Genomic DNA, 12,513 nt, shown 5'->3' on the forward strand with positions numbered 1-12,513 from the left:
TGCTGTTCCTGTAGTGCCATTACTCCAGTCAATATCAGAGTAGTTGAAATCCCCCATGATTAAAACAATTCCACTTTTTGCTGCTTTTTTCTATCTGTGCTAGTAGATGATTTTCTATTTCTTCCTTAGCACTGGGGGCCTATAGCAGACTCTAATACTCATTTGTGTGTTATTCAACCCAACATTCAACTCAACCCATAATGCCTCAACCTCATCGTTTGCTTCATCCACAATTTCTTCTTTCACATTCACTTTTAGATCACTTCTCACATACAGACAGACATCACCACCCTTTCGTTTAACTCTGTCTTTGCAAAAGAAAGTATACCCAGGTATTTTGACAGGCCAGTCATGCGAAGAACAAACCAGGATTCAGCAATGCCAACTACTTAGTAATTCTCCTCACTCCTAAAGGCTTCCAACTCCCCTATTTTGTTTGCTTGACTTCTAGCATTGGTGAAAGGGCTCTTTAAACCATTGCTGCTTTTAACATTGTTGTTTGCCAAATCTTTTTGTTTTTCAGTACAACTAGTACTGCGCCAATGTTTGTTTGTAACATGGGAAGCTCCATACATTTATCCATAACCCTCCCCCCAACTATCCCCAATCCACCCTCCACTAGTGTCTGGCCCCTGACTAACCTTTCTGCCACATTATTTAACTGTCCCACACCCCTCTGTCCTAGTTTAAATATCCCTCCACCATTCCCCTAAATCTTTCCCCTAGCACAGCCTACCCCCTTTCATTAGGTGCAAACCATCTCTGGCATACAGGTTGTACCGCAATGAAAAGTCAGCCCAGTGCTCTATGAAGCCAAACCCTTCCTTTTTGCACCAGGACTTAAGCCATGCGTTTAGCTGTCTAATCGCCTTTCCTGTGTTGCGCATGGCACAGGCAATAATCCAGGCAATATTCCAGAGAACATACCCTTGGAGGTCCTTTCCTTCAACTTGAAACCTAGTAAACTGATTTTTAAGGATCCTCCATCTTCCATTTATCTTGTCATTGGTTCCAACATTGACCAAGACAGCTGGGTGCTGTCCAGCCCCTCCCAGTAATTTGTCCACTCTATCCACCACATGACCACGGTCCACCTCCTGAATATTGAATCCCCTATGACAACCAATTGCCTTTTTCTTCCTGTGTTTCCCTCCCCACCACTACTAGATGGGCCGCTCGGTTGGCCGTTAAGGGTAGCAGTAAAATCCCACCACTGGGTCCGCCACCTGCACATCTTCACATAACTTTGCAAATATGTTGGGGTGCTCAAACACAGGGCTGGCCCTACTTTTCTGGGAGCCGCTACCACTCGCTCTAGATACAGTAACCCAACTCCCTACATGTTCATCCTGATTAACCTCTTCAGCCTCTGCATCTAAGCCATTAACTGCCTGCTCAGTGAGCAGGAGACCCCTCTCAAGGTGATCCACTAATTTCAGTGTTGCAATGCGCTTCTCCAGCTCTCCAATTCGAGATACCAGAAAGGCGACTTGCTCACATTTGTCACAGCAGTATTCACCTAGGAGCAAAAGCTGCGTTTTGCTAAAGCAAGTCTTAACATAGCCTTAGGCTTAGTCTACACAGACGTTTTTTCCAACACTTTCCCCCAAACCTGAGGCTTTAAAAGGCCATGTTTGAAATTACTATGCATTTCAATGGGCTAATCTACACCAGGACGTTTCTCCCATGTTTATAAGCACTTAAAACATAAACACTTTGACAACGCAGTAAAAACGCAGGAAACCACGGGAAACACGGTATAGACGTTTTCCAGCGTTTTAATGGCAAGCTTTAAAACGCTAATAGGAGTGCATAAAAAGGCATATAAATGCAGTAGGAACGTTTACATACGTTTTCAAAAACGTAGTATAGACCCAGCATTAGAAAGAAACATTGTGCATACATTGTCCCAATCATCCCAACAGAGCTGGCAGGCTGTCCAGCTCTCTCTGCATAAAGCCAGAACAGAGCAGCTGCATGATGATGGCCAACTACCCAGACAGGAAAGGAAAAGTGCCAGGAAATTTTCTTAGCAAATTTGGTCTGGGTGGGTGAACACTGCATATTCATTAAATGAAAACATATCACATGTAAACATACACATATATACTTAACACATTAAAGTCGCAGAAAAGTTTAAAGTGAAAGTAAACCCAAAACTAACCCAAAACAACAAAAAAAAAAATCAGACTTACTTTCAATCCCGCAGATCAGTCTATCTGTAGGGATGTTTTTTCCATCAGATCCCGCGTCGTCCTGTCCCATCACTGCGCATGCGTGAGACGGAACGTTTTTTTCCTATTGATAAAAAGGCTCCTTTTACGCATGCCTGAGATGCTTGGACATGCACACAAGGAGCAGCCAAGAGCCTCCTGGAATGCGTGACGTAGGTATCCTGAAGGGCTCTGCGCTCCTATTCATTCATAATTGCCCAGGCGATCAAGAATTAAGGGGCAATGCTGCACCCTTTTTAAAAAATAAAATAGAAACATTTTTACTTTAAATAATAGGGTTGTCTACCCTTTTATATAAAGTAAAGATTCTGAGTTTAGGAACTTTTAATTAAAAAAAATAAAAATAAAAAAAAAAATGAATCAACACTTTTGTAAGCCGAGAGAGATAGGTTAATCATTTGAAGTTTTATGTATAGTGAGACAATAGATAATCACAGGAGTAATTTTTTTAATTCATTTGTCATTTTTACATTTCCAGTCCAGGGATCAAAATTAAAGAAATTTACTGTACTAATACCTACGTACAAAATTATTATTATTTTAAGAAAGCATCAACAGAAAATTAATACATGAAAAGTAAAAATTACAATAGGATTATAAAATAACCAGATGAACCCTGGAAACCATTAAAAGAACATTGATGGGGTTCACCAAAAAAAAATGTTGGGTGTGGCCACTCTTTGTTGATAGTAGGGGAAGCCTAAATGAGCATGGTTAATTAAAACTTTAGTCAACTTACATGAAATCACATGTGCCACAATCTTTGTACCTACATAATATGTGTTTTGCCACAAGTGTCTTAAAGACATATTTAAGCCTCTGCACAATAATTTTTAAAAAATGTAACTTTTCCAATACATATGATTTTCTGCACATACAATTTACTGAGAGACAACATTTTGAATTCCTTTAAAAAGAATTTTGGAGCACTACTTGACACCAGCAACTGCTGACATAATAAACCTGATTGAAAAGAGTATAAGCAGGAATGAGGCAGTAACGTAAACGCACAATGCACAACACAAAATTGGGCATTGGGAAATAGTGAATGCACAGTGAGAAATAGGGAATGTACAGCTCATAGAATGGGTAAGAGGTGGTGAAGAATAGAGAATGCACAGTGCAGAGTATGAAAACAAGTGGTGTGAAAAAGAGTATTCAGCGTTTCCAGACCGTACAAACCCATATATGCAAGGAGCAAATTTTTATTTTAGTTTTGCTTTCAAGACCAATAACATATATATGTTGCTGACTGATAGATAAAGTTATAAAATGTAGTCTCAGCTGAGACAGCCTCAGGTAGGTAGTTGACAGCTAGGAAAGGGCTGATTGCCTCCACAGCAGCTCCCAGTTCTCAGCTATAGTCATGGTTGGGTAAAAGTTCACCCTATCCACTCTCTTTGGAGACACGCTCCTTTAGCCTTTCAGTGTCAGAGCTATAAAGTGTCAACAAAATGTAAGTGATGCCCCCACACAACCATTCAGATCCATGCTGTGGATTAGGCTTTCATTTGGCAGCATGACTGAACTCTTCACATGAAATGCCCTCTTTCAGAAACTGTTCTCCACTATACCTATAGTCGATCCTATTCACTGAGCACCTTGCTAATGGCCCACTGAGACTTTTTTGTTGAGCTTACCTTCTATAAAAAAAGGAGACAATATTTTCAGCTGTCAGAAAACAAATGTACCTGGAATTTCAGGGACACCTCTATTAAATCCATGTTGATCTGTCACGTATCATGCTGCAAAATGGGATCTACCTAGACATTTTTCAGTGCCGACATTTTTTATATACATGGCAATAACCCTTCATACTGATCTGAACACACATTGGGAAAGATCATCTCTACTCTGAATGAGAACCACAAACCCAGTCTCATTAAAACAACTCCAAGTCCACAACCTAGCAAATGGAGTCCATTATGGGAAATGAAATATTTGAACTGCTCATCCAAACCAGCTAACTCATGCGTAAGCCTATTCGTAAATAAAAGGTAATTTTCTTTGGTAAGGGGCTAACACACCCTAAAATTTCATTGCTAAGGCATCGTCAGAATTTAAAGAACTCTGCCCATCATAAAAATCTACCCTGTTACTCATTGCTGGAGGCTTCTAACACTTGAACCCTAATTTCTCAGGAACCCCGGGGGGTACAGCTGAACAAAATTTGAGGTGCAAGTGGGGGTCACCTGTGGCTAACACCCTCTAAAATTTCACCGCTAACATAAAGAACTCCACCCATCAAAAAAATCTATGGTAAAGAACACTGGGATAAGTACACCATGTGTTCCCAACAATCCCAGACTTCTGCTGGTGATGTAACAATGATGTAAGTTCACAGCTGCATATCTTTTAGGCATGTCCAGTGTTGAAACAATATTGGGCAAAGGTTCGGGAGATTATGCAAAAATAATCAATTGTCATGTTCTTACTTTTTCAAAATAGGAGGTTTGTTGGTCAGTGATAATCAACAGGATTGTAATGAATTATGATATGCCACATCCCAACTAATAGACAAATTGGATATGTGCAGAAAAATGGGACTTTAAAGGCATATAAAAATCTATAAAATTATTTTTATTAATATATCATAATAAAAACAAGATAGGAAGGTTACAGCATAGTGACCTCGATAAGGGACACTGCAACCCTATATTCAAAATAACATTCCTAGATATTTCAAAAGTGTCATCAAACATTACATAGCAAAATTGGTACATTGGAGGTAAGTCTCACAAAAAACACCACTGCAGGCAATACAATCTTATCAGTGAGAAGTGCACATCCTTTGAATCTTAGGAACATTATCCCTTACTCACAATATGTGAGATTGCGTAGAATTTGCACTCAAGGAAATGATTTCCAAATAGCAGCTCAGTATTTACGAAATAGACTTCGATTGAGAGGTTACAGTCAGAGAACACATAAGAAAGCATATAAAAGAGCCAATAAGTTATCCCGCACACAGTTGTTGTTTGGCAAGAAGGACCAGAGGTTAGAACATAGAACAAATATTATCACCAGATACTCACAAGATCATCAGAAGATGAAGAATATACTTAAACAATTTTGGCTTCTTCTTAAGGCAGACCCAAAGACAAGCAAGCATATCACTGAATCTCTATCTATTACCTATAGAAAATTACCATCCCTGAAGGATGGATTGGTTAAAAGTCATTTTTTGTAGTTTAAAAGAGAAAATAAAATTATGAATATGGAACATCTGACCTCTAGTCCTACATAATACCAAAGATACGTTTTTCAACACATAATCCACCCGGAGGATATTTATGGTTTCTTATGAGTACACACCCCACCTATTATATGTTTTCATACATGTTAGCCAATGGGTGTTACACTGCAGAATGGACCTTCCTCCATCCATACCTGTCCTGCTTTATTTTTTCTTTCTACCTCCTCCTTTTTTTCCTCTATCCTAATACATCTATAAATGTTGTACAAAGAACACAACAGGGGTACCAAGAAAATGAAAGTCCAAGTGAGAATATAATCATAAGTTTTCAGTGGAGTTGCTGTTTGTGACCTCCATGGATTTTGTAATATTTTATAAATATGGGGTATTTCACACTCAAGTCACTGTTGTCCAAAACAACTACCCCTCCCTCAAATACATCTCCTCACTGTGTGCTTAGCTACATTCTTGACCACATTACTTCAGGCACCTATACGTAGGTAAATAGGAAACATTATAAACAAATCAAACCAGTCAAGGGCCGGTCGGCAATTTGGGCAAAATGTTCCCTCAATGTGTACCACGGAGGTAGCCGCCTATAAAGTGATAATAAGATGGTATATGGCTTCATCAAGGATCTCACATATTAACAGCACCCGTCCCGGCACTTATTTCAGGACTGCATTTCAACTAAAGATAAAGACATTTGGTGGAACTGTCCATTTTCTCCCTCTACTTTTTAGTCCAGGGTTTTGGCTTAACTCTGTTCACTAATGTTATCACAAAAAAAGCAGGCATGCCCTCTCTCATTGTAGAATCAAAACCTTGACAACAAAAATTCACCCACCACAATTTCTTAGCAGCCTCAGTTACTACAGGTAACAACTGGAAAAACAACCTTTTTCAGAGGATCCATATAGAGTAGATTAAATTATGATCAACTTAGAAAAACAAATTTACCAAATTGCATACCTGGAAACCTTGGATACAATTCGTCCATCCAGGTAGGGACATGGGCAGTTTGAGATGACCTCTTGTTTGGGAGAGAGGGAGTGCCTCTTTGGATGGCCCATTCTCTTCCCCCTATCTCTAATGTTATCCCTCTTTTCTTTTATCCTTTTTATCCCATTAATTGACCTTGCTCAAGCAGTATTGACCAATTGACTTATTCCTGATAGCTTAAAGAATACGTGAAAAGGACGTGTGGTGGATACTCTGACAAGTGTTTTAGGGATATAGTTTGGTTTGTGTAGTTACTTACAAGATAAATACAGTTGTGTTGAGAATAGTGTTTTTAAAAAAGTGAATAAAGCTCAAAATCCTTATATAAGAAAATAGATTTTCTTTCACGCAAATGCATTGGGAACACTGAAGGTTCTATTCCAAATCAAACCATGAATAAAAAGTATCAAATTTGTGTTATTCCTTTTACAAAAAGTACAAAAAAGGGACTATAGTTCGGAAAAATAGTACTTGATGCATTCTTCCTTACATTCACTGTATAAACTAAAAACTGTTTCAAGATTTTGATTTTCTTTCCTTTGAATCACTGAACTAATATTTAGTCGTATAATCATGGTTTCTGAGAACTGCTGCACACCTGTCTTGCATGGAGTCCACCAACTTCCGGCACTTGTGAACAGGTATTTCAGCCCAGGATAATTGGACTACATTCCACAATTTTTCTGCATTTCTTTGAGTTGCTTCAGAAACAGCATTTTTGATGTCACTGACAAGTCTTCTATTAGATTAAGGTCTGGGGATTGGGCTGCCAACTCTATAACATCAATCCTGTTGGTCTGGAAAAAAGTGATGTTGCTTGTTTACTGGTGTGTTTGGGGTTGTTGTCTTAATGAAACACAAATTTCAGGGACACTTCCTCTTTGGCATACGGCAACACAACCTTTTCAAGTATTTTAAAGTATTCAAAAATTGATCCATGATCCATGGTATGCAAACAAAAAAAAAAAACACCACAGTAAAAAAAACATCCCCAAATCTTAGACTGTAAGCTCATTCAGGCAAGATCCGCTTCTCCTGTGTCATTGTTTGTATCCATTTGTCATTTGCAATTCCAATTTAAAGCGGACCTAAACTCCAAATCTTTCTTAACATAAAAGGGTAGATCTCTGGCATGTGCAGAAGGAGCCTTTTCTTTATTGGGAAGAAAAAAAAGCCAATTTCACTTCTAGCTAGGCTTCTAATTAAAACAGTACACACAGAAAACTTTAGGGCTTTTTCAATCCTTCTGGAACTGATCATTGGCTTTGCCATTTTGGCTATTTTTCTATCCATTATTTATTTTTTATATCCATCATTTTAGCTGAGCAGACTATCATTCTCTATATTTTTTATATGTTTCCCCCTCTCCAATCAACTTTTTATTTTAAGTATGTTGTTCTTCCGAATAATGCCAGAATGACCCATTTTACTCAGATTGCACCATAACCCGCTTGTACATTTGCTGCCTTCCTTCCTTAAAAAGGGCCGTAACTGGCATTTGTTTTTTTCACAGAATGAATGACCTCACTAACTGAACGCTAACTGAACTGCTATTATTTTGAACAAGTGATTATTGATTCAATTAAACAGAATCAGCAGCATGCATGTAATGACTAGGTCTGTTGTTTTTTGATTTGTTATTTTACTATACTACACCTACTTGTAAATTATTTGACATGTAGAAATATCAGGTTATGATTTTTGATATAATTTTATATATATATATATATATATATATATATATATATATATATATATATATATATATATATATATGACATCTTTTTAAGCTGGGTGGGAAGAAATTGTTGTATTATTAAAAAGAAAAAAATTCACCATTTTTACTTTATATAAACTGGTAGATAACCCTTTTATATTAAGTAAAAAAGTGTGTTTTTTTGTTAATGCCTGGAAAAAAGGCAAAGCCCCTCCTTTTATGTCTTTAACACGAGGAGTGTAAAGCCGCCTACACACTTCAAATTATAGTAGTTGGAAATAATCTTTCACGATCCTTTTCAAGGACTATGCACTGCACGATGCATGAACGAGTGCTATACATACATCACTGTTCTGCTCTATGCAGAGGGAAGGGGGAGAACGAAGGATCCGCACACCACTGCGCGCACTCTCCTTTCCCTTGCATTACAATCGTTCATCGCCTGTGGATCCGCCAGGACAGCCGTTCGGGCGATGAACAACGCGCGCTAAACACACTTCAGATTCTCGTCCAGTATCGTCCTTGCACTGATTATCAGGCAAGAATCATTGGAAGTGTGTACGTAGCTTTTAGACTGAATGGGAGCCTCTGGGGAAACCTACGTCACTTATCTCAGGAGGCTTCAGGCATGCGCTGAAGGGGCTTTTCCAGGCATTTAAAAAAAAGTTCCTATCTCATGCATTAGCAGTGAGATCTGCACTCTTTTTTTTTACATTTACAACAGGTTATGCCACCCAATCTCCCTGTGTAGTGCAAGGCCAGGTAACGTAGGCAAAAAGGGAAAAGATGGAGGAGCCCAGAGCCGGGATGAAGGAAGAAGCCAGGACAATGCGGACCGAATCAAGGGCTCTACGAAAGTAAAGGTAAGGGTAAAGGTAATTTTAACTAAAGTTCCATTTTAGGACAGTTTACATCAAGAGACAGCAAAATAAAAGCTACTTTTAATATATGTGGTAAAAGATGAGAGGCAAATTAAAATGGTATTTAGAAATGATCTGCATTTCACAATGAATCCCAGCATAGCTGGCTACTAGGAATAAATGAACTTCTCATGTACATGAAAGTTACATTCCATTTTTTCAAACTTGCCTACCCATCTTCTTCTGTCTTTTGTCCCCAAAGTGACATTTGATTTTACATTTTAAGATACGACTACTACCATTGATATCTTTACATTTTTTTCAGGAAATAAAATATGCATCATTATTTTGCATGTATTGTGCATGCAATAATTCATAAATCCCCAGTAGTATTATTAATATTAATAAACATGATCACTCATAACCTTATCACACGCATGTATACAAGACTTCTCTAGAGCTGCCCCAACTCTCTGGAATGGTCTTCCTCGTCCTATTCCGCTTGCTCCTACTTTATGCTCACTTAAAAGAGCGCTCAAAACCCATTTTTTCACCTTGCCTACCCATCTTCTGTCTTTTGAAACCATCACTACTTCCCACCACTACATATCTCCCCTCCTATTGTGTGTAAATTCCCCCACCTACTAGATTGTAAGCTCTTCGGGGCAGGGGCCTCTCCTCCTGTATCAACGTCTGTATTAGTCTGTCATTTGCAACCCCTATTTAATGTACAGCGCTGCGTAATGTTGGGGCTTTATAAATCCTGTTTACTAATAATAATAAATTCTTGCCTGGCCAATCAAGAGGACTCAAGATCCTGAACACTCAGAAGAAAACTGAGCAAAAATGCCAGCTGGAGGTCGGGAAGAGACAAAAATTTGCCGGCTGGCATTTTGTTTACTTTTAGGTTTCATTCTGCTTTAAACAGTGGCCCATTAGGAGAAGGCCAGTCAGTGACAGCAGCTCCTGATACCATGAGGGACAGAACATGCACCAAAAATGGTCATTGAAAAAAAGATTTCCTTGGCTTGGATGTAAGTTTTTGCCGAATAACCACCCAAGATAGGTAAGGGGTATATGTTACCTCTTTTTAATTGGGGGGGTTAAACTCAGCTTCAGAGTTACACAGAAAAAAATATACAATTTACACGACATATGCAATTTTTCCAAGACATTCCAGAGCAATGACTCAATTAAAAGACTTAAACAATACCCACAAAGAAATATGCATGGTCAAGAATACAAAGCCTACATTGTTTTCAGAACCAATTTTAGGAGTCGAATTAGGCTGCATCATTATACATCTTTGCTAATTGCAAATTATAACCTAATAAAGTGTGATAAGTGGAAAAAAACAAGATTTTAGGGAGATCCAGCCCTGACTGTTGCTATGACAACTCCATGCTAAGGAAAGTAACAGTGACTGGCAGGCCTGTAAAATACATGTTAGAGCAGGCCAATTGGAAGAAGCTTTCTATGCCAGAATTTCACACTGACTGCGGCAGCCCACTCCTAACTAGTTTGTTGTGGTTTCATTTAATCAGCAACATTTCTGTAAATCTTCTGTATACATTTAAATAAAGCTAGGTAATAATCCATGAGTATGAAACCTAAATGATATATATATCCAAAGCCAACACATTTGTAAGCCTGTATCATCAAAGCAGAACGAAAATATATTTTAGATTTAATCCCTGGCTAAGATTATTACTATCATGTCTATTATCAATCATTGTAATGTGTCAATCTCATTCCATGAGAACAGGAACAAACGTGTCTCTACTCTATCTTGTTTTTATCACTCATATCTGTCAGTGTCATTCTTACATTTGTACACAAAGAATTTACCATGCAACATGTTTGACATGCAAAAAAATCCAGAAACCTATTGTATAAGCTTTGTATAGCAAAGAATAATATAAATTAATAGGAATTGTAAAACATGTGCTGAAATCACATAAATATATCACAAACATATTATTTAATATTATGTATATGGTCAGCTATGTATGATATATGTAAGATTTGTGCTATTTGACGTATAGATAAAGCCATAGATGGCAGGGCTGTCCATGTGTACATGAGAATACAATGCTCGCACAGTATAGGGCAGGCCCCTTCACACTCTATCTACCCCCGCTTTCACTCCAGCCCCACCCTATGTCCCAGCTCTGAGGCCACCGGTCCAACACTTCTCCTACCTGAGCGGTTGGGGAAGACGGGGATCCCACAAGGCAGAAAGCTACGCCATTCATTTGGTGAAATAACCGAGAATCCCCGGTAATGGCCGGACCCTTCCTTCTCTCAGGCTCTTGGTGTGTCTCTCCCTCCTCACAGGATGACAGAGGATCTCCCCTCCCCCTCCTGCTGATGGAGGCGAGGGGGTTATACAGGGCAGAGCTGATGTGAGGAGGGAGCAGAGCTGTCACTGGTGAGGGACAGGCAGACGCAGAGAACACAGGGAAAAGGAAGGAGACTGGCTAGAGATGGAGATATGTAAGACAACAATTAGCACTACTGATGCCAATGAGAGTAGGGATGAATATCTATCAAAATTACTACTTCAGGCCAGGACCCCCTCCTCCTCCTGTGTCTGTATCTGTCTGTCATTTGCAACCCCTATTTAATGTACAGCGCTGCGTAATATGTTTGCGCTCTATTATTATTATTATTATTATTAATATTAAACAGGATTTATATAGCGCTAACATATTACGCAGCGCTGTACAATAAATAGGGGTTCCAAATGGCAGACTTATACAGACAGTGATACAGGAGGAGAGGAGCCTGCCCCGAAGAGCTTACAATCTAGTAGGTGGGGGACTTTACACACAATAGGAGGGGGATATGTAGTGGTGGGAAGTAGTGAGGGTTTCAAAAGACAGAAGAAGACGGGTAGGCAAGGTGCTCTTTTAAGTGAGTATAAAGTAGGAGCAAGACGAATAGGACAAGGACAATTCCAGAGAATTGGGGCAGCTCTAGAAAAGTCTTGTATCAATGCGTGTGATGAGGTTATGAGTGATCCTGTTTATTAATAATACTACTGGAGATTTATGAATGCATGCACAATACGTGCAAAATATTGATCCATATTTTATTTCCTGAAAAAAATGTAAAGATATCAATGGTAGTAGTCCTATCTTAAAATGTAAAATCAAATGTCACTTTGGGGAATATGTATACCAACTTGATGGATCAGATCAAATAGTAATACCTCTACAACATTTACTGTAATTGCTTTTTGTAAACTCAGCTTCATCTGGGGAAAAAACATAAAAAATTGTGAAAAATCCTTTCCAACGACAAAAGTCTAATGTGTGTACGTAGCCTTGGGCTGGGTACACACGTACAATAATTGTTGTTGGAAAGGATCGTGAAGGATCAGCACGATGCATGAACAAGCGTTGTACATTCTGCTCTATGGAGAGTGGAAAATGACGAAGCAGCACCCCGCTGTGCTCTCTCCCGTTCACTTTCATTACTATCATTCCTCGTCCATGGATC

The 12,513-nt window shown here is 38.8% G+C and overlaps 1 protein-coding gene across 1 annotated transcript in view; it reads right to left on the reverse strand.

Moving 5' to 3' along the window:
• The window catches only part of ARHGAP23 (Rho GTPase activating protein 23), a 157,869-nt gene extending 146,505 nt beyond the window's left edge, over positions 1-11,364 (reverse strand). Inside the window, exon 1 of the mRNA XM_072414912.1 lies at positions 11,211-11,364. Coding sequence (XP_072271013.1) covers positions 11,211-11,264 — 54 coding nt within the window. The 5' untranslated portion in view covers positions 11,265-11,364. The remainder of the gene's footprint in view (positions 1-11,210) is intronic.
• Between the last annotated feature and the right edge of the window lie 1,149 nt (positions 11,365-12,513).

Source organism: Pyxicephalus adspersus, chromosome 6 (genome assembly GCF_032062135.1).
Source record: "Pyxicephalus adspersus chromosome 6, UCB_Pads_2.0, whole genome shotgun sequence".
In the NCBI taxonomy this organism is placed as follows: Eukaryota; Metazoa; Chordata; class Amphibia; order Anura; family Pyxicephalidae; genus Pyxicephalus; species Pyxicephalus adspersus.